This window comes from Elephas maximus, chromosome 3, assembly GCF_024166365.1.
Source record: "Elephas maximus indicus isolate mEleMax1 chromosome 3, mEleMax1 primary haplotype, whole genome shotgun sequence".
NCBI lineage: Eukaryota > Metazoa > Chordata > Mammalia > Proboscidea > Elephantidae > Elephas > Elephas maximus.
Genome location: NC_064821.1, coordinates 55,189,093 through 55,211,230, shown reverse-complemented (window position 1 = coordinate 55,211,230; position 22,138 = coordinate 55,189,093). Strand labels below are relative to the sequence as shown.

General features: G+C 45.0%; 3 protein-coding genes across 4 annotated transcripts in view; 1 reads left to right on the top strand and 2 right to left on the bottom strand.

Annotated features, from left to right (window-relative positions):
- Positions 1 to 3,164, top strand: part of LOC126072598 (caspase-9-like) — a 34,123-nt gene extending 30,959 nt beyond the window's left edge. Inside the window, exon 9 of one of the 2 annotated variants that reach the window (XM_049877994.1) lies at positions 378 to 3,164. In XM_049877994.1, the coding sequence (XP_049733951.1) occupies positions 378 to 470 (93 nt within the window). In that variant the 3' untranslated portion in view covers positions 471 to 3,164. The remainder of the gene's footprint in view (positions 1 to 377) is intronic. The other variant, XM_049877993.1, reaches the window with a different exon arrangement.
- The window catches only part of LOC126072599 (chymotrypsin-like elastase family member 2A), a 91,318-nt gene continuing 71,584 nt past the window's right edge, over positions 2,405 to 22,138 (bottom strand). Inside the window, exon 8 of the mRNA XM_049877995.1 lies at positions 2,405 to 2,429. Coding sequence (XP_049733952.1) covers positions 2,412 to 2,429 — 18 coding nt within the window. The 3' untranslated portion in view covers positions 2,405 to 2,411. The remainder of the gene's footprint in view (positions 2,430 to 22,138) is intronic.
- Positions 2,405 to 22,138, bottom strand: part of LOC126072601 (chymotrypsin-like elastase family member 2A) — a 24,707-nt gene continuing 4,973 nt past the window's right edge. The window contains exons 3-8 of the mRNA XM_049877997.1: positions 22,127 to 22,138; positions 19,770 to 19,898; positions 15,947 to 16,083; positions 15,014 to 15,159; positions 13,655 to 13,807; positions 2,405 to 2,429 (exon numbers count right to left, since the gene is read on the bottom strand). The exon at positions 22,127 to 22,138 is cut by the window's right edge and continues 86 nt beyond it. Of these exons, the coding sequence (XP_049733954.1) occupies positions 2,412 to 2,429; positions 13,655 to 13,807; positions 15,014 to 15,159; positions 15,947 to 16,083; positions 19,770 to 19,898; positions 22,127 to 22,138 (595 nt within the window). The 3' untranslated portion in view covers positions 2,405 to 2,411. The remainder of the gene's footprint in view (positions 2,430 to 13,654; positions 13,808 to 15,013; positions 15,160 to 15,946; positions 16,084 to 19,769; positions 19,899 to 22,126) is intronic.

Sequence of the window (22,138 nt, the reverse complement as noted above, 5' to 3'; positions counted from 1 at the left end):
AGCTGTATTTTTTGTTGTTGTTGTGGTAAAAATACACGCACCAAAACATTCGCCAGTACACCTTCCAAGTCGATGATGTCAGTTACGCTTTTCTGTTGTGTGGCCGTTCTCGCTGCCCTTCCCCAAACCCTTCCAGCACCTTATCAACCCCTTCCCCTCCCCCTCCCTCCTACCTCTGGTAACCACTCATAATCTTTGGTTTCTGTATGTTTACTTACTTCATATAAATGAGATCATGCAGTGTTTGTCCTTTTGCCACTGACCGGTTTTGCTCTTTCAAGTGCTGATTTAGTGGCTCTTCTTCCCAGGCCCCTTTTTGAATTCTTACGTCAGTAACGAGAACTCACACAGCCCTCTCTGTTCTTGTGTCTTCACAGGTCGCCAACGCTGTTTCAGAGAAAGGGATTTACAAACAGATGCCGGGTTATTTTAATTTCCTCCGGAAAAAACTTTTCTTTAAAACTTGTTGAGGCCCAGGCCCCACACCCTGCCTTACCTTTCAGCCCCAAGCCTTCCTGCTCCAGGCCTGGACGTCCCTATGACTGGCTGTCAGGCTTTGAAGGATTTCCTAGCCTGTGGAGTGGCTGCTCCTTCCCCATAAGGGCAGACAGGCTTCCGTATTGGACATGAAGGACGGCCAAGCAATGGAGGAAGAGGTGCCGAAGGGCGTCTTGGGCACCACGTGGCCCCTTCACCTGTGGCTGGCTCCTGGGCCAGTGACTGTGGCCTGTGGCCCCTGTGCCTTCTGTTGGCATTTGGGGCCGGGTGCTTCTTTGTGGTGGGAGGCTGTCCTGTGCCCTGTAGGATGCTTAGCAGGATCCCTGGCCTCCACCCACTAGGTGCTAGTAGCACGTTGCCAAGTGTGACAACCAAAAACGACTCCAGACATCACCAAATGTCCCCTGGGGGGCAAAACTGCCAGTCTTGAGAACCACTGATTGATAGGAGCTTTTGACAACAAAGAAACCAGCATCTCTTAGCTCTGCAGGCTTGGGGCTACTAGGCCCCGAACAACTTTAATCTGTGGATTCTGAATGAAGCTTTACAATTTGCTATTTTTTTCTGTGTTGTATTCTTAAAAAACAAATCTTAGGTGAATATGGACTCCCTTCTGCCCATTTTCCCCCCTCATTTTGCTCACACTCCTCTTCCTTACAAAGGTAACTTTTGCCTTTTTCAAAACATTTCCCCATCGCATTTCATTTGGTGCCCACCCTGCCCTAGGAAGGTGGCAGGGGCGTGAAGCCTGTGCCGAGGGAGGTGAAATCACTTGTCCAGGTAAATGTAGTTAACCAGTAAGGAGACCTGGCTCCCGGCCTGTGCCTCCCAAGTGCCCGACTTGCTGAAGGACCCCGAGACTGCAGGGCAATCCTGGGACCCCAGGCCCCATCCCTGAGGTCCTTTAGGCTGTCCTGATCCCAGCTTCTTTCTTGCTTTTAGGGCCCCTGGACATTAGGAGGAGCCCTGGGGTGCGGTGTTTAAGAGCTTGTCTGCTAAGCAAAATGTCACAGTTCGAATCCACCAGCCAGTCCTTGGAAACCTTATGGGGCAGTTCTACTCTGTCCTGTAGGGTCGCTATGAGAATCGACTTGACGGCAACGGGTTTTGGTTTTGCGATGTTAGAATGAAGTCCTTGGGTGTGCAAAGTTACCTAAGGTTGCTTCAAACCCATCCAGCAGTGCTGCAGAAGAAAGGCCTGGTGATCTGCTTCTGCAAAGATTACAGCCAAGATAACCCTATTGTAGGGTAATGCTATTCAGCTATATGCATCCCCTCCCTAATGGAGTCAGCTTTGCTCTTCCCCAAAGCGTGCTGGGGATGAATTCGGGATAGACTCAGGCTAAGGTACAAGGCCGGGAGGGGCGTGACTGGGCCAGCGGCGAAGGCTGAAGAATGCCTTAGCAACATGAAGGAAAACATCTGGGCCTGGACGTGAAGTCCCTGGGAACACTGAGCGCCCAAGGACGTGGGAGAAAACGATGAGCCTTGGTCCCAGGTGGAATGGTATGTAAGCTTGGGTCCCTTGCTGGTGGTTGCGGAAAATACTCCAGCTGGCCACCACTGGAGAGCAGCTGCTTGCCTGTGTCAGTAAGTTTCCCTGAATAAACGTTTGAATCTGGAAAGGGCTACGTGTCAGTTCTTCGGATTATCTGCCAGGACGCACAGTGAGGGTCTTCCCTTGCTGGGGCTGTTTCCCCCCACACCTGTGAAGCAGCTCTACTCTGTAACATATGATGTCTCCGTGAGTCGGAATCAACTAGATGACAGTGGGTTTGGTTTTCTTTTTTGGACGTTAGGACAGTTTGCTAATAAGACTCGCACCAAGGTAAGATTGATGTAGTTGCCACTTTGTTTTATTTTTTCCTCTGTAACCGTTCCAATTCTGAAACAGTCCTGGGGAATTCTTTCGGTTAGTTATTTGCAATCACCTGCAGGGACACAGACAAGAAAATAATCAAGTGAACCAAACTGCAGAGCTGAGCTTGGCAGTTTCCCTGCCTTTCTCTTGGGCAATGCGCTGCTCATGTGAATCAGACGGGGCTCTGAAACGGTTTGTTCCACTGCTGAGATTTGCATTGCCACCCCAGATATACTGAATCAGAATCTATGGTTTAACAGGATCCCCAGGTGATTCTTAGGTATAATAAAGTTTGAGAACTGCTGCCCTACTAGTGATTCACAGAACTGGTCCCTAACCAGCAGCAGCATTAGTGTCACCTGGGAACTTGTTAAGCAAGCCCTGGTGGCACAGTGGTTAAAAGCACTCATCTGCTAAGCAAAAGGTCGGTGGTTCGAACCCATCAGCCGGTCGGCAGGAGAAAGATGTGGCAGCCTGCTTCCGTAAAGATTTACAGCCTTAGAAACCCTATGGGGCAGTTCTACTCTCTGTCCTATAGGGTTGCTATGAGTTGGAATCCACTTGATGGCAGTGGGCTTGGGTTTTGGGGAACTTGTTAGAAATCCAAATTCTCAGCAGGGGTTCAAACTGGAATGAACCAGTTCGAAGCCCTAGAATCAGAGGCAGCTCCTGCCTGAGGAGAACAAGGTGTTATCACAGCCTTCCACTGACCTGCAGCGGTCCTGGCCTGGAGTCCTGCTTGGGCTCCAGGGGGCCTGTGGGCTCCTAAAAATTATACGTGAAATGTGTGGATGGGAGTGTTTATGGATTTCATGCCGTATGGGTGAGGCTATAAGCTGCATCTGTTAATTTTTTTTTTAAATTGTACTTCAGATGAAGGTTGATAGAAGAAACTAGCTTCTCAATTAAATGATTAATACACATACTGTTTTGTGACATTGGTTGCCAACCCCACAACATGTCAATACTCTTCCCTTCTCGACCTTGGGTTCCCTATTACCATCTTTCCTGTCCCCTCCTGCCTTCTCATCCTTGCCCCTGGGCTGGTGTGCCCATTTAGGCTCGTTTTGTTTTATGGACCTGTCTAATCTTTGGCTGAAGTGTGAACCTCAGGAGTGACTTTATCGCTGAGCTATAACGGTGTTTGGAGGCCATACTCCCGAGGTTTCTCCAGTCTCTGTCAGACCCCAGTAAGTCTGATCATTTAAAAAATTTTTTTGTGAGTTAGAATTTTGTTGTACATTTTTCTCCAGCTCTGTCCGGGACCCTCTGTTGTGATCCCTGTCAGAGCAGTTGGTAGTGGTAGCTGGACACCATCTAGTTGTGCGAGACTCAATCTGGTGGAGGCTGTAGTAGTTGTCCACCAGTCATTTGGACTAACTTTCTATTGTGTCTTTGTTTTTCTTCGTTCTCCCTTGCTCCAGGCAGGGTGAGACCAGTGAAGTATCTTAGGTGACTGCTCACAAGTTTTTAAGACCCCAGACGCTACTCACCAAAGTAGAATGTAGAAAATTTTCTTTACAAACTCCGTTATGCCAGTTGAACGGTATGTCTCCCAAGGCCATGGTCCCCACAGCCCCCAGCCCAGCAATTCCATCCCTCAGGGAGTTTGGATGTGTCTATGGAGCTTCCATGGCCTTGCCTTGGACAAGTTGTACTGGCTTCCCAGTATTATGTACTGTCTTATCCTTGACCAAAGTTACCACTTATTTGTTGTCTATTTAGTGTTTTTCCCTCCCCACCTTTCCCGTCCCTCGTAGCCATCAAAGATTGTTTCTTTTTGTGTGTAAACCTTTTCATTAGTTTTTATAGTAGTGGTCTCATACATATTTGTCCTTTTGTGATTGACATATTTCATTCAGCATAATGCCCTCCAGATTCATCCATGTTGTGGGATGCTTTGCAGATTCATCGTTGTTTTTTTATCTTTGCATAGTATTCCACTGGGTGTATGTATCATAGTTTGTTTATCCATTCATCTGTTGATGGGCATCTAGGTTGTTTCCATCTTTTTGATATTGTGAACAGTGCTGAAATGAACATGGGTGTGCATATGTCTATTCCTGTGACAGCTCTTATTTCTCCAGGATATATTCCTAGGAGTGGGATTGCTGTATCATATGGTATTTTTTTTTTTAAGGAAGTGCCATATCATTTTCCAAAGTGGTTGTACCATTTTGCATTCCCTCCAGCAGTGCGTAAGAGTTCCAGTCTCCCCGTAGCCTCTCCAACATTTGTTATTTTCTGTTTTTTTGATTCATGCCAACAATGAAGGGGAGAGATGGTATCTCATTGTGGTTTTGATTTGCATTTCTCTAATGCCTAGTGATCTGAGCTTTTCCTCCTGTGCCTGTTAGCCACTTGAATGTCTTCTTCGATGAAGTGTCTGTTCATATCCTTTGCCCATTTTTTAATTGGATTATTTGTCTTTTGTTGTAGAGGTGTTGGATTTCCCTGTAGATTTTAAAGATTAGACCTCTGTCGGATTTGTCATAGCCGAAAGTTTTTTCCCAATCTGTAGGTTCTCTTTTAACTCCTTTGGTGAAGTGTTTTGATGAGCATAAGTGTTTAATTTTTAGAAGATCCCAGTTATCTAGTTTATCTTCTGCTGTTTGTGTGTTGTTAGTTATGGTTTCTATCCTGTTCATGGTATGTATTAGGGCCTTTAGTGTTGATCCTATTTTTTCTTCTATGATCTTTATAGTTTTTGGTTTTGTATTTAGGTCTTTGATCCATTTTGAATTTTTTTGTGTGTGTGGTGTGAGGTATGGGTCCTATTTTTTTTTGCAGATGGACATCCAGTTGTCCAGCTCCATTTATTAAGAACCCTGTCTTTTCCCCATTTGATGAACTTCGGGCCCTTTTTGAAGACCAGGTGACTGTAGGTGGGTGGGTTTACATTCTGGGTTCTCAATTCTGTTCCATTGGTCAATGTATCTGTCATGCCAGTACCAGGCTATTTTGGCTACCATAGCTATATAGCAGGTTCTGAGGTCAGGTAGTGTGAGCCCTCCTACTTTATTCTTCTTCTTCAACAGTACTTTACTTGTATGGGGCCTCTTCCCTTTCCATATAAGGTTAGTGACTAGTTTTTAAATCTCTTTAAAGAATGAAGTTGGTATTTGGATCGGGATTGCATTGTCTTTGTAGATTGCTTTAGGTAGAATTGACATTTTTACAATGTTGAGTCTACCTATCCAAGAGCATGGTGTGTTTTTCCATTTATGTAGTTCTCTTGTTTTTTTGCAGTAGTGTTTTGCAGTTTTCTTTGTATAGGTCTTTTTTTTTTTATTATTATAAATGGCATTGTTTCCCTGATTTCCTCGTCATCATTATTGGTGTAGAGGAATCCAACTGATTTTTTTATGTTTACCTTGTATCTTGCTACTCTGCTGAATCTTTCTGTTAGTTCCCGTAGTTTTCTCATGGAGTCTTTTGGGTTTTCTACATATAGTATCATATCATCCGCAAATAGGGACGGTTTTACTTATTTGTTACCAATTTGGATGCCCTTTATTTCTTTTTCTTGCCTTATTGCTCTCGCTAGGACTTCCAGCACAGTGTTAAATAGGTGTGGTGGTAAAGGGCATTCTTGTCTTGTTACTGTTCTCAAGGGGAATGTTTTCAGCCTCTCTCCATTAAGAATGATGTTGGCTGTTGGTTTTGTAGAGATGCCCTTTCTTATGTCGAGGAATTTCCCTTTTATACCTATTTTATTGAGAGTTTTTATCAGGAATGGGTGTTGGACTTTGTTAAATGCCTTTTGTGTGTCGATTGAGATGATCATGTGATTCTTTTATTTATGTGGTGGATTACATTGATTGATTTTCAAATGTTGAACCATCCTTGCATACCTGGTATGAATCCCACTTGGTTGTGGCGTATTATCTTTTTGATATGATGCTGAACTCTACTGGCTAGAATTTTGTCATCTATATTCATGAGATATATTGGTCTCTAATTTTGTTTTTTTGTGGTATCTTGGCCTGATTTTGGTATCAGAGTTAGGCTGGCTTCATAGAGAGAATTCGGAAGTATTCCTTCCTTTTCTATCTTCCAAAATAGTTTGAGTACAACTGGTACATGAGCTCTTTTCTGAATGTTTGGTAGAATTCTCCCGTGAAGCCATTTGGCCATGGTTTTTTTTTTCTGTTGTTGCTGGGAGTTTTTTAAAAAATCTTTTCAATCTCTTGTTATGTGTTTGTTCAGATTTTGAACTTCAGTTTGTGTTAGTTTGGGTAGCTAGTGTGTTTCTAGAAATTTGTCCATTCCCTCTAGGTTTTCAAGTTTGTTTGAGTGTAGTTTTTCATAGTGCTCTATTATGATGCTTTTTATTTCAGTTGGGTCTGTTGTAATGTCCCCCATTTCATTTCTTATTTGGGTTATTTGTGTCCTCTCCTATTTTTCTTTTGTCAATTTGGCCAACATTTTTTGTCGATTTTGTTTATCCTTTCAGAGAACCAACTTTTGGTTTTGTTGATTCTATTGTTTTTCTAGTCTCTATTTAATTTATTTCTGCTCTGATCTTTATTGTGCCTTTCTTCTGGTGGCTGTGGGCTTCTTTTACTGATCTCTTTCTGTTTGTTCAAATTGTCTTGCTAATGTTTTGCTTTTGTCCCTTTCTTCTTTTTTGATGGGTGCATCTAATTTTATAAGTTCATCTCTGAGCACTGCTTTTGCTGTGTTCCAAAGGTTTTGGTATGATGTGTTTTCATTCTTGTGATTTTTTGACCCCATCTTTGATTTCTTCTGTTACCTGGTGGTTTTTAAGTAGGGTGTTATTCAGTTTCCATGTAATTGGTTTTTTTTTCTTGTTCTTCCTGTTGTTAATTTTCACCTTGATGGCATTGTGATCAAAGAAGATACTGAGTATTATCTCAGTGTTTTGAATTTTGTTGAGGGTTGCCTTGTGGCCTGAGATGAGGTCTATTCTGGAGAACATTCCATGTGCAATTGGAAAGGAACGTGTACTTTGCAGCTGTTGGGCGGAGTGTTCTGTGTATGCCTATGAGGTCAGGTTGGCTGATTGTGGCCTTTAGATCTTCTGTGTCTTTGTTGAGTTTCTTTGTAGATGTTCCGTCCTTTATCAAGAGTGGTGTGTTGAAGTCTCTTACTATTATTATGGAAGTGTCAGTTTCTCTTTTCAGTGCTGTTAGTGTTTGTTTTATGTATTTTGGAGCCCTGTCATTGGGTGCGTAGGTATTTATTATGGTTACGTCTTCATGATGGATTGTCCCTTTAATCATTACATAATATCCTTCTTTGGCTTTTATGATGGATTTTGTTTTAAAGTCTATTTTATGTCAGATTAGTATTGCCTCTCTGGCTCTTTTTCGGTAGCTTTTTCCTTTATATTTTTTTCCCTCCTTTGATTTTTAATAAATTTCTGTATTTGTTTCTAAGATGTGTAGATCCTGTTTTTTTAATCCGTTCTGTCACTCTTTGTCTCTTTATGGATGCATTTAGGCCATTTACATTCAGCGTAATTATCGATAGGTGTGAGTTTATTGCTGTCATTTTGTAGTGCTTTTTTTTTGTGTGCTGATGTTTTCCTTGTTCCTCTTACTCTCCGGTGCTGAATTCGTTTTGTTTATGGATTTTTTTTGTTGTTGTTCATTTCTTTCATTTTTGTAGATTTTGTGTTTACTGAGACTTTGTTATTCTTCTTCATTTTGATGAGTAGGTTAGTTAAGTTTCTTTGTGTTTACCTTGAAATTTACCCTTATCTTCCTAAGTTTTAACCAGTCTTTTATTACTTGGTATTGCCTTGACTTCCTCTCCATTTGGAAGTTCTGTACCTACACTGGAAACCCTGGTGGCATAGTGGTTAAGAGCCGTGGCTGCTAACCAAAAGGTCAGCAATTTGAATCCACCATGTGCTCCTTGAAAACCCTGTGGGGCAGTTCTACTCTGTCCTCTAGGGTCACTATTAATTGGAATTGATTCAATCCCAGCAAGTTTTGGTTTTTGGTTTATACCTACAGTGTTTATTCCCTCTTTTATTCTGATGTTGTTGTCATTTACAGATTAACCTCTCTGGTTCCCTGTTGTAAATCATTTATTTAATTTTGTTTTGTCCTTGAGAGTTCATTATCTATGTTAGTATCTGACCGATGTGGTCTTGCATCCTAGATTCAGGCTGTTGTCTGATGTTGTTGTTTTTCTAACCAAAGGACTCTCTTTAAAATTCTTGTAAATTTGGTTTGTTTTTACATATTTGCTTAATTTCAGTTTATCTAGAAATTTTCTATTTTCACCTTCACATCTGAGTGAGAGTTTTACAGGATATATTATTCTTGGTTGGTAGTTATTTTCTCTTAAGGTTTTATATATGTCATCTCATTGCCTTCTTGCATGCATGGTCTTTCTCGAGTAATCAAAGCTTAGTCTTATTGTGTCCCCTCTGTATGTGACTTTCTGTTTTTCTCGAGCTGCTCTCAGGATTGTTTCCTTGTCTTTGGTTTAGCGAGTATAATTATAATGTGCCTTGGTTATTTTCTCTTGAAGTTTATTCTATGTGGGGATCATTGAGCTTCTTGGATGGTCAGCTTTTCATTTTTCAGGATATTAGGGAAATTTTCTGTCAGCAGTTCTTCAATGATCCTCCCTGTGTTTTCCTTTTTCTCCTCCTGTTCTGTAACTCCAGTCGCATGCAGATTTTTGCTTTTGATTGTATCCCACGCCATTCTCAGGGTTCCTTTGTTTTTCGTTGTTCTTTTCTCTGATTTTTCCTCAATCAAAGTTGTATCCAAGGATTTAGCATCAATTTTGCTCATCCTCTTTTCCGTTGTTTGAACCCTGCTCCTCAAACCTTCTGTGACACTGTCCATTTCTGAAATCTTGTTGTTTATCTTTTGGATTTCTAATTGCTGTTTTTGTATGATTTCTAGTTGTGAGGTTTTCTTTTGACATTTTCTTCCTGTATGATTTTTCTGGTTTTTCCTGAATTCTTCCATTGTTTTGTCTGGCTTTTCCATGATTTTGCCTTTTTTCCCCCTCATTTTTGTCTGCTTTTTCCTTCATCTCTTGGATAACCCTGAATGTTAGAGATGTGAATTCTCTACCAGGTAGTTCCAGTGTCTTTTCTTCTACTGGAAGGTCATCTGGTGTTTTATTTTGAACGCATACTGGAACCATCCTGTCCTGTTTTTTAAATATGTTTTGATATTGCCTGCTGTCTTCAGGACATTCAGTAATTATTTTGTATTGATTGTAGATTTGTTTGTTTCTTCCGCTTTTTTGTTTTACTTGGTTATGTCTGAGCAGGTGCGCTGAGATACTGGGGCCTACAGGGCATGGCCAGGGGGCAGTGGAGGGTAGGTTCCGATAGACTGTGCCTATGTCGCTCGGCAGTGCGATGCTCAGGGCATGGCGCAAATAGGCAGGAGGGAGGGGGAAGGATGTGATGTGTGGAGCTAAGTGGGTGAGGGAAAGAAGAGAAAGGGGAGAGAGAAACAGAAGCCAAAAAAAAAAAAAAATGCTGAGGGAGCCTGCTGTTGGAGTGGTACAGACTTGGGGAAGCCATGTGCTCATGGCTTTGTGGCTGGGCGGTGTGGCACAGCCCCTTAAGAAGGGATAGATAGAGCATGTGCAGCTAAGTGTGTGGAAGAAAGGAAGGGAAGGAAGGAAGGGAGAGAGAGATAAGAAACTAGATTAAAAAATACATTGCGAGAAGCACACGCGGCGAGGTAGTCAGGAGAAAGGAAAGGAATGTTGAGAGAAAAGAAACTGAGGGAGGGGAAAACAAAACAAAACAAAATGGATGCTGAGTAGTTGGGGAGAAGGAAAAGAAGGACGGTAGAGGATAAGAAACCAAAAAAAGAAAAAAATGCCCCAAAGAAGCCCACTGGAAGTGGTTCCCCAGCCGAGCTGTGGCTGCACAGCCTGTAAAGAAGGAGTGGAGCTGGCATACAGTGCTAGGTGTTCAGGAGAAGGGTAAGGAAGGAAGGCAGGCAGAGAGAGACAAGGAACTGAGAAAAGAAGAGGAAAAAAAAAATGCCCCAAGGAAGCCCTCTGGCTTGGTGGTACAGACCAGAGAACTGGCTCCCCAGCCTAGCTACACTGCATAGCTTGTCTAGAAGGAACAGATGGCAAATGGCACCAGGTGTTCAGGATAAAAGAAAGGAAGGATGATAGAGACAAGAAACTGAAAAAGAAAAAGAAAGAAAGAAAAATAAAAGCCCAAAGGGAGCCCTCTGGCTTTGCCACATGTACCAGGGACGTGGTTCCCCAGCTTAGCGGTACTGCACAGCCTGTCGAGAAGCAGTGAAGATGGCAAACAGAGCCAGATGTTTGAGCGAAAGAAAAGGAAGGAGGTAAGAGAGAGAGAGAAGAAGCCAAAACAACAACAGCAACAAAAAAATGGCACTAAAGGAGCTGGCATGTGTGGGCGGGGTAAATCTAAGTGGCAAGGAGCCAGAGTGTCCCTGGCCGAGCAACTGTGGCTCTCTGGAAAGCTACAAAGGCTGTACAGGGGGAAGAAGGTTGGATGGTGGGAAAGTGTGTTTCGCCGGTTACCAGGTGCTCTGTCTCCTGCTGGGAGCTCAGTGAATCTGCCTTTCCATACTCCCTGTCCACTGTTCTTGGTGGCTGAGGGGCCCAAGATGGTGAATTCATGCCTCGTTAGCTGATAGGGGACCTCCAGTCTGTAGCTAGCCTCACTCTCTGTCATTTTCTTACTGCATTCGGTGCTTGGTTGAGTTCTTTATCCCTTCATTTGATGCTTAGGGTTCCAGGATTGATGTTTGTCTCTGTTTTACTTAGTTTTTGAGTCTTTGCTGTGGAGGAACAGTGTGGTGCTTCTGTCTATAGCACCATGTTGGCTTCACCTAGCCAAACCAAGTTGCAAAATGGTGTGAAGAATAAAATCCTATTTTTGGTTACAAGATACTATGTATATACATGTTCATAATATATAAATAAAGTCTTGAAGACCACACATCAGTCTGAGAACAATGATTACCCTTGGGCCATGGAGATGAAGGTATGGAATGATTGGGGACTTCTTTTTTACTTGATATAGTCCTGTAATCTTTTACTATTAAAATTATTTTTTTATTGTGGAAAAATATGTTTAGCATAAAATTGCCATTTTAGCCATTTTTAGGTGTACAGTTCAGTGACATTCAGCACATACTATGTTGTGCAACCAACACCACTACTTCCAAGTTTTCCTGTCACTCCAAACAGAAACTCTACCCATTAAGCAACAGCTTCCCATCCTTTGCTGTTTTAACAAAGACTATGTATTACTTGCTGGGAAAAAACCTAGTAACTGCTACAGATTTCTGTGTTGCTGGCACTGCATAAACTTTTGTAGAAAGGACAAATGCCCTTGGCTACCTGTCTCCTCCTGCCGTTTTCCTGGTCATGCCTTTTGTTGGCAGCTTCCCGGCCTTGGTTTGTCACCTGTCTGATTTATCTGGGCAGGTGTTTCCAAGTGCCCCCAGAGCTGCAGCTGTGCCTGACTCCCTGGCGGGCCCCTGGGCTGGGACCACTCCAAGATTCCACTCAGCCTCGCTGCATTGCTGGCGGCAGCTTCTGCAGAGGACAACTGGCTGCGACGGCAGCTTGACTCATCTACTCCTGGAAGCTGCCACTGGGCATCTGTGCCTGCCCTGCCTGCGCTCCTGTAAATACAGGGCCTCTGCCCAGCTGTCTCTTTAAGGCTTGCTTTCCCTATTGATCCCCTCTGATATCTGGTGATGGGTTTCGGCCCTGGTCTGCTCTGTCGTCCTTGTCTGGGAACAGATGATACTGGGGACAACAAATCAGGACACTTGCCCCAGGACCCTGCTTTGGCCCCCCCAGGTACTGCCAGGACCGGCTCATGGTGACTCACACAGCAGCTGGGGCTAGAAAAGGAGCCTGAGATTTGGCAGGGAAAAGGCCCCTAAGCAACCTTCCATCCAATGAGGCCTGTGCCAGGTTCCTTTGAAATGCCGGTGGCACCTCAAAAGCTGAACTCAGCTTTTCCTCTGCTAAAATGGAATCATGACTTTCCTTCCATTTTCAAAAAAAAAAGCAAATTCATGACCATTGTCTTCTTCATTTTAGATTTTTCATTGACAAGCTTTTCTGGAATGTCTGGTTCCTCCGACCACTTGTTGACAAAGAAACGCCATCAGACAGACAAACGGAGAAGGAGCAGAGAGTACTGGTGGGGAAACTTGGAAGCAGCCCACCTGCTTGACTTGACAGAGTATTTTTCTTCCTGTGACCATATGCTCATGGCTATGGTGTCATATTTTACTTTATAATGGAGTATCCATTTAATTCCATTTAGCTGCTCTTTGCAAATTAAACTCAAAATAATGAAACCAGTTGTCAACTTTCCCTTCTTTGGGGCTCTGCCACAAAGCCTGTTTGTTCTGCCTCCTGAAATGCTGAGGCCCTGTCCCATTTCACAGATGAGCAAACTGAGGCTGTGGCAATGCCGGGAAGTGGTTTCAGCAAGTCCCCGCAGGACACTGAACTTCTGTTAGGCATGATAGAGAGATGTGAGAACGGATAAGGGTGATGGTTGTACACCATGATGAACACAATAAAGGTACTGAACTGTACCTGGGAAGATCAATGAACTGTCAAATGTTCTGTTACATATATATTTACCATGATAAAAAAAAAAGTCCCCCGATCAGCACAGAGTGTCCTCCTTTTCCCTCCCACCACCCATCACCAGGTTGCAATGCCTCCTCCCCCCTCACCCAGGCACCACTTCTTGTGACCATTCTTCCTGTTGTTGCCGGTTCTAACTACTGTTGCTGGTAGCAATGGCTGCTCCCAATATTGGTGCCAGTCTTTTTTTTTTTAAATAATTTTTTATGGTTATTATTATTATGAACAAATGAGTACCTCCTTCAGGGCCTCTGATTTCTTCTAATTAAGGCTGTGGAGGTCTTGAACTATCAGGTTTGGGGCTTTGCAGATAAATACAACTATTGATAGCACTGAATGGTAGGGTCTAGAACTATACATAAAAAAAAAAATTTTTACATAGATAGGCGAAAATAAAATACTAATCCTAGCAATCCCACTCTTAACGTTTGGAGGAGTATCCTTTGTCTTTAACCCCTCTGGCCAAGGCTGTCCTCTATGTTCCTTTACATTCATCTTTATCCACACAGAGATTTTGGGGCCCATGAGGGAGTTGCCCAAGCCTGCAGCCTCCTCCTAGGGGACCCCTGCCTAGCTCTCAGAAGGAAGGAGAAGGTTCTCAGACCCCAACAGGCTTTGCCCTTGTGGGGGCAGATGAGCATGGTGAACCCAGGGAGCCCAGGGCTTGCTGGTTCTTACCGAATTGATCCAGTCGATGTAATTGGAGACTCGTGTGAAGACAGAGGGCTTGTGGTAGTAGTTGCAGCTGAGGGAGGACCCGAAGCTGACCACACCGTGTACTTCCCACTTGCTGTTAGATGCTGGGCAGTTCAGCGGTCCCCCAGAGTCCCCCTGAAGACGGATAGAGCAAGGGCGATGTGGTAGGAGGGGATGGGACTGCCCATTAAAATCCTGTGTTTTGCTTGTCTCAATGCATTTATATTGCACTACTGTGGGCTGCCATATCCTCTGAGCTGGACCTAGCAGTCACAGCTCAAAATGGCACCATGATACCAAGAGGTAACATTTATTAAATCTTTCTGTGTGTCTGGAACTGAGCCAAGCACTTTATATCCCTTATTTAATCCTCATAAAAACCCATGAGGCAAATATCGTTAATATGCCCCGTTTCACTGATGAGGAAAAACTGAAGCTCCCAGAGGTTGACTTGTCTGAGGTTGTACAGGCAGTAAGTGAAGGAGACAAGACCTAGTCCCAGAGTTAAGACCCCATGCTCCTAACCACCATTGGATATCTCCAGCTCTGGCTGACGGGGCGGCACAGTGAAGACCAATATGGTCTGTGCTGATGAGGGAGCATGAGGGAGTTTTCCTGAAGGCGATCTATAAGGGCAGAGAGTGTAGGCCACAGTGTGATGTGAAGGGTGCGTGGAAGTCCCCACTGTTAGTGACAGAGTGCCTTCCTGCTCTGTCCACTGAGGTTCGAAGCCTATGATATAGCCATTCCTTCTGGCTAAAGTGCTGTCCACGGGATAGCTTCTGTGGCAGCTACCTTGAGGGGACACATTGGGACATTACAGGGATTAACTCGAAAGATAAAGTAGAATTCCTCTTAAAATGGAGTCCCTGGGTGGTGCAAATGGTTAACAAGCTTAGCTGCTAACAGAAATGTTGGCTTTTTGAGTCCAACCAGAGGTGGTTCACAAAAATTACTGGTGATCTACTTTAAAAAATCAGCTCAACTCTGACACACATGGGGTCACCATGAGTAAGGAATTGACTGAATGGCAACCGGTAACCCAGAGAATACCTCCCCTTGAGTCTCTTCCTATGTAGAAGAAAGAAGAGAGATAACTGTAATGAGAGAGCTTGATGAGACCCAAGGACAGACCTCCTGGCAATGAGGGTTGTGGACACTGTGAGGGGAACCACAGAATATTTTTTCTGGAGACTACAAGGGCAAAGACCAGTTGCTCAAATGTCTGGAACTGTTTCTGGGTCCTTCTGTCAGGAGGTGGAAGGATGGATACTATGACCCCCAGACACTCCTCACCCCCAGCCACACTTCATTGTGAAGAATGGGCACCTCTGTACTCACTTTGCAGCTGGAGACCACACCATCACCACCAGCACAGACCATATTGGTCTTCACGGTGCTGCCCCACCAGCTAGAGCTGGAGCACGTGGCATAGTCCACAACCAGCAAACGGCCCTGCTGCAGGATGTCAGAAGCAGCACCATTGGCTGCAAGAGACCAGAGAGAAGGTGTTACAGGGGCGAGCGGCCTGTTGAGGAAAAAGGAGTAGTGAACACTCATTGTGCTTTCTGCCTAGCACCTCTTTTTCTAGCCCATTTTACTTCCCTCTAGCCATAGAATTGCAATGGGAGCAGCCATGCTTGCCTATATCGTGTCCTCACAGCTGATTGGTTAGTGTTCTGGCCACTGGTGATTGGTTCAGGGGTGAACACCTGACTCAAGCTAAGCCCCTGAGTTTCTTTCCTTGGGAATTTGGGATTGGGACTAAGTGATCCCAGCCAGAGAGGATGTAAACCTGGGAGCCGTTGGCAGTGGCTGCCATTTTCTTCCATGTGGAGAAGAATGAAGATTCTCCAAGAAAGACATACTGAGAAAAGTTTTCCTAGGCTTTTTTTAGCCTTCCAGCCCCTGACTCTAGGCTGTTCCTGAAGTCTGCTCCCTTTCTGCCCTTGGGTTGAGACCCTTATAACAAAGGTAAAACACCCTTATAACAAGGTAACAAATCTCCTTTATGCTTAGCTAGATCCATGCAATGTCACGAATGATGTAATAAAAATGACGTGATAAAAATGACTGTGAGCCTCCTGATATTTGAAGTCCCTTCAATGGGAAAAATGTTCTGGTTTGGTGAAGGTACCAAACTAAACCTGTTGTAGTCAAGTCAATTTTGTTTCCTCCAAAGACTCTGGAATAATGATTGGGAGATGACAGTAGAGGACTGACATCTTCTCTATCCCCCTCCCAAGTCTTGGGGCGGCCTTGGCTCCCACTTCCTCTGCAGCCTTCCCCAGCCCGTGACGTAGCAGGCATAGTTGTTTGGCAGAATGCTGCCAGCAGTTGGGAGGCGGGCCAGCTGGATCTTGTCACTCAGGGAGACGGAGTCGGCCAGTTTGAGCAAAGCGATATCGTTCCTGGGTCAGGCAGGAAAGAGGCAGAGCATAAGGAAAGCATTGACTTTTCCTACCCCAATTTTATTTCTGATTCTAACCCCAGCTGGAAGTATTGAATCCCTCCTCAGGCAGGCTGATTGTGAATCTGCCTTCTCTCAGGGCTAAGAGGGATTGGAGGAGCTGTGGTGAAAACCACAGGTTTGCATTCTGACCCTGGTGGAGCTTGGAGACCTTAATTTCTCTAAACTCTTTTAGGAGAAGGTTTAGAACAGGGCTGGCAAATAGGTTTTGTTTTGCAATGTCCACTCTGATGAACTAGCCATGGCTGCCAGCAGTGCTGTGTGTCAGGAATTCTGAGGTCTTGTCCAGGCTCAGCAAGAAAAAAAAAAAAAATCCATGATTGCCTGATGATGTCTGTTCTGCCATGTATTTCCTGTGTTTGGTTGAGAAAATGGCAGGACATGTTCAGATCAAAAGACCTTTTGGCCTTTAGTCTTTCTCTCCTCTATTCTACCTTGCATGTGTTGCCAGATTCATCACTGTCGCTCAGAAAACCGGTGGTTGTGCCAGATTATATTTTCCAAGATGGCAGCAGCAAGATCTCCCATCCCACACATTCTTCTTACAACGTGATGACCCTGCCCATCAAGAGATGGGATCTGTGTTCCTGCGCCTTGAATCTGGGAGGGCTTGTCATTACGGCAGAAGTGACTTTATGTGGCTTCTGAGACTAGGCCTAAATGGAGATACAGCTTCTGCCTGGTCCTTCTGGGACTCTGGCTCTTGGAACTCAGCCTCCATGCTGTGAAGAAGGTCGGGCCACAGAGAGAGGCCACGTGTGGATGGCCTGGACAGTAGTCCCAGCTGACTGCCAGCATGAGCTCCCAGACATGTGCGTGAGGAATCTTTGAGATGATCCATCCCCAGCCACTATCTGACTGCAACCTCATGAGAGACCCTGAGTGAGAGCCACCTGACAGAGCCCAGTCAGGACAGTGAGAGATAATTATAATAAACAATTGTTGTTTTAAGCCATTAAATTTTTGAGTAATTTGTTCTGCAGCCATAGATAACGGAGACAGTGACACCCTTTGATAGGACAGACATTTAAGGTCCTTAGGGCTGACAGCCTTCTCAGTTCTAATGCACCATCCTCACCATCTCTTCCGTAATTTCTCTGCACTGATCCTCGTCTCCAGCTAGACAGCTGGTCACTGCTCTAGCACACACCTGCCCATTCTGTGGCAGGTCCCTTGTCCTGGCATTGCCCCTGACTTGAAAGGCCACTTTTCCAGCTCTCAGTCCACCCACGCCCTCTGACACAACCTGTGTCGTTTTGTGTCTCTCTAGTGTCTTGTGGATGTGTCTCATCTGCTAGCAAGCTTTTTGAGGGCAGGAACTGACTCATGACTCCTGGACCCCTTTGCAGATCATCCTCAGTGCTGGACTACAGCAGACCTCCATGCTTGTTGGCTGACTAAATGAGAGAATGCTGAGTGTTATAGCCACATGGTTCCCTCCTGCTCTCCATCGGCCTGGGATGAAGAGTCTTCTGGAAGACGTGACAGAAGGAGCTCTTGGCAGCCACCCAAGAGTAGCATCTTGGGCTGCAGAAGAGGCCGTATGCCTGTTGAAGTAAATTTTGTGATTTGAAGTGATGACTGGGTAGCTTCTTCCTAGAGGCCCTTCTGGAGCTGCAGACTTGCCCTTTTGGATTGGGGGAGGGGAGGATGATGAGTAGCTCTGGATTCCAGCAAGATGATGGAGAAGGAGGGAAAAGGGGAGATGACTTTTACTTCTAGTGGAGGGATGACCACAATGATAATGATGTTGCCAATAATGATAAAAGTATGTTGAAGGCCTACTATGACCAGGTTCTCTGCTAAGTGCATCACACCTATTGAATGCTACTCTCTAGCTCTGTAACCTTGGGCAAGTGTCATCTGTAAAATGTCATTAATAATTAATAATAGTGCTTCCTTCCTAAAGGTGGTGTGAAGAGTAAATAAGACAATACACAGGAAACATTTAGCACAGTGCCTGGCACAAGGGATGCACTAAGTGTTTGTAGGATTGTGAAAGCTAACCGCTATGGTGGGCAGAGAGCTTATTAGAAAGGAAGCTGTGATGGCAGAGTTTCTGGAATGTTGGACAGTCCAGCCTGTCCTAATAGAAGACAGAGTCGCCAGGTACAGACACCATTGACCACTGGAGCACCCATGCTTGTGGGATTAGCAAGGGGCATCCCTCGGAGCTACAAGGAGCAGCTCGAGTTTAGGAGTTAACGTAAAGCTCATGGGGCAGGGAGCTTGTGTGTCTCTTTCACTGCTGTTTCCCCAGTGCCTAGAACAGGGCCTGGCACATAGTAGGTGCTCAATAAATATTTGTTGAATGAAGGTGTGAATGAAACTAAGACTCTTGAATTTTTTTTTACCACCACCTGGATCTTAGGATTAGTGCTCATGGAAGAAGCCTGATGTTCAGCAAACATTCCCTGATCCCTACTATGTGCCCACACCCTGGGTTAGGGGCTAGAGATTCAGGAGTGAATCAGGCACAGCCCCAGCTCTTGGAAAATCCCATCCAGAAGGGGAATTAGACACGTGAGCTCTTAACTCTAATGTGGCGTGTTATATGCCTCGACTTGGTCTGCACTTCGAAAGAATTCCGGCAAAACCAGCCAGTCGCTTCTGCTCATTCTCACTCTTGTGGGCAGACCCGTCAGGCCACTCCGTCATCACTTCATATGTTCCAACGCTTACAACCTTTAATTGCCCTAGTAGTGATGATGGTGATGATGATGAGAGCTCAGATATATGGCTTCTATAACGTGCCTGCCCCCTTTTTAGGTGCTTTCCATATATTGTCTCCTTTAATCCTCACAACCCTAGAGGTAGGCACTGTTATTATCCTCATTCTATAGGAGAGGAAACCCAGGCACAGAAAGGGTAACTCACACAAGGTTACACAGTCTTTATTCAGACCTGAGCAATCAGACACCAAAAGCTCAATTCCTAACCACTACCCTGCACTGCCTCACTGTCACAAGCTCCTTGAGAGCAGGCACGGTGACCTGTGTGTCTCTGTGTGTCCAGCACCCACAGTTCAGGGCCCAGCATGGCTTACGGCACCTGGGGGAAAGCAGGGGGTCCCCATAAAGGGTAAGAGGGTGGGGTCTGGGGTATGCGAGCATCTGAGAGGAGAGGTGGGAAGACTCTTGCCATTTCCCTGAAGGCTGGGGAATAACTGCTGTGGGGCTTCAGAGAGCTCCGGAACCCAGTCTTCTTCCTGCATGTGTCACTCCAGGCTGTCTCTGACAGGTATCAGGAAATCCTTGAAAACATAAAGGGCCTTGTTTGTGGGGAGCACAGAGAAGGGAGGCAGGAGAGACTGTCCTAACTCCACTGACAGCCATGGGGCCTGCAGCATCCACCCGGTGTCTGCAGGGCTTGGCATAGAGTAGGTACATGGTCAGTGAGTGTCCAGGGTGGACCTGCAGCTTAACTGGGAGGAGACTCCAAGCTCCCCCAATAACACCCACACCCTAGGCACCTGTGGAGCAGGAGGGGCTGGCTCTACCTCCATGTGGTCAGAGCTCCTTTTCCTCACCCTAGAGAAGGAGCAAAGGTGGAGGTGGGGCTGAGCCCCCCTACCACTGTCTCTGCCACCCCCCACCTAAGCATCCCCAGACGCTTGGCAGAAGGTACCCTTTGGAGAGCTGGCTGGAGTTCCATTTCTCGTGCACCACCGACTTGGAGACCGAGACATTCATGGGGCCGGATTCCACTGAGGACAGGCTGTGCTTGCCCAGTGCCACATGGTAGGTCCTGGAGGAGCTGGGGGAAGAGGACCAAGCAGAGAGGGTCAGCTCCAGCTATCCTTTCCTCTCTCTGGCCCCCATGGGCAGGGACACCCCTCCCCAGTGGCATGGGTTTAGTGGCTTCCTTTGGATGATGGGCCAAAATAAGCAAATGCTACTCAAGCCACTGTTGTTGGTTGCCCTCGAGTTGATTCTGACTCATGGTGATCCCATGAGTGCACAGTAGAACTGCTCCACAGGGTTTTCAAGGCTGTGACCTTTTCGGAGTAGGTCGCCAGACTTTACTTCTGAGGTGCCTCTAGGCAGGTTCGAACAGCAACTTTTTGGTTAGTAGTCTAGCTCTTAACCATTTGTGCCGACCAGGGACTCCTCGTGAGCCACTACTTGGAGCTATTATATAGAGACATAATATCAGTGGCATCACTAGGGCTGGTGTTACCCAGTGGGGTAACTCATGGTGTCACCGCCTACATAGACCTGCTGCTGTACCAAACTGTACTGAATCCTTAGTAATGTTTTTTGTACTAATGTCACTCATATATCATAATTTCTGTATATCACTCCTTCCTTTCCTCTAATTACTGCTTCATTCTCAAAAAAGTTACAGATACACATTCACAAATGCTAATTACCGCAATAGTGTAGCTAAACCATTAGAAAACTTGACAAAATCAGCAACTATAAAAACACTGGCAGCAAAGAAAACAACAAGGCGTGCTTGTCGTGCGTGTGAATGAAACCACGTGGTTCATAGCGTCACTGTAATTGGGTAATAATGACAGCTCTGACCAGAGCGCATGAGAAGGTTCACAAAGTAAATTAGCGTAGGATTTTAGCCTTGTAGGTGTATTAATACATATAAGCCAGGCTTATGAAAAATACTTTTGTTGTTATAACTAACTACAGGGATATTTTTATAGGTAATCATTTTGATGTCACTCTCTCTGACAGCATCACCTGGTGGTGTCCATACCCCCGCACTCCCATAGTGACGCCAACATATAATATTTAATGAGTTCCCTAACCCTAGGATAAGGATACCTTACAGTAATCATAATATATTATATCTATGTTATAATATAACATAATATAAATTGTATAACAACTATAACAATATACTAATTATAATAGAATAGCTATAAACTCTAATACAATATAAAAGTTATAATAATATGAAGTGTATATATATGTGGGGAATGAGATGCACATAGAGGAAATAGCCATCATTTCCTCCCAGGGAATCCTAGCTCATTTTCTAGTTTAATCCCCTATCCTTCATTTCCAAATGGGGAAAGTGAGGCCTAGCAAGGGGCAACTAGTCCAGAGTCCCACTAGAATCCAGAACTGGAAGCCGGGAGTCTTGATGTCCAAGCCTCTTTTCTTTTTCGCACCACTTCACAGAGCTTATAACTTAGATGGGGGAGGATGGATCACTTCCAGCAATGAGAGAGTAACACAGACCCAACCAAAGCCCCAGTGAGCCCAGCTCATGCAAAATACCCGGAGGTCACAGGGAGGGAGGGGGACAAGCAAACAATGCTGTGGAGCCTTTCTTTCCCTTGTGGACCTTGATAATGGTAATAGTTAACCTTTACCGAGTACTCAGTGGCAGAACCTTAACACCTATCAAGTCATTTAATCCACACCTAATTCTGTCAGGAGTTGCTGGGTGGTGCAAATGGCTAACACATTTGGCTGCTAATGGAAAGATTGGAAGTTGGAGTCCACTCAGAGGTGCCTCAAAAGAAAATTCTGGCAATCTAATTCCAAAAAATCAGCCACTGAAAACTCTATGGAGCACAGTTCTACTCTGACACACGTGGAGTTGCCATGAGTCAGAATTGATTCAATGGCAACTAGTTTGCTGGTTTTGGTTAATTCTTTTATCCCCTTTTTTACAGGTGACAGCACTGGAGCTTGGAGAAGTCATTTAAGTTGCTCAAGGAAACCTGATTCCAGATTCTGAGGCCATATCTAGTACACCCAAGAGGGCAGGAACTGGGGCTTCCCCTCTTCCGCTTCCCTTCAGTGTCTATCATGGGACTCAATCCCTGTCATGTATTGACCCATCAATTGACCATTGACTGAACTATAGATTGACCGAAGCTGGTTTCTTGGCCAGACAAGTGGTTATTTGCAAGACTTCTTTATATAGTGTGGTTCAGGCCACTTGGGCTCCAACTCTCAGAGCAGCATGCTGGCTGCTGGGGAGAGCAGGCTGGGTGACTGGGGAATGGCAGTTACCTGATGCAATGA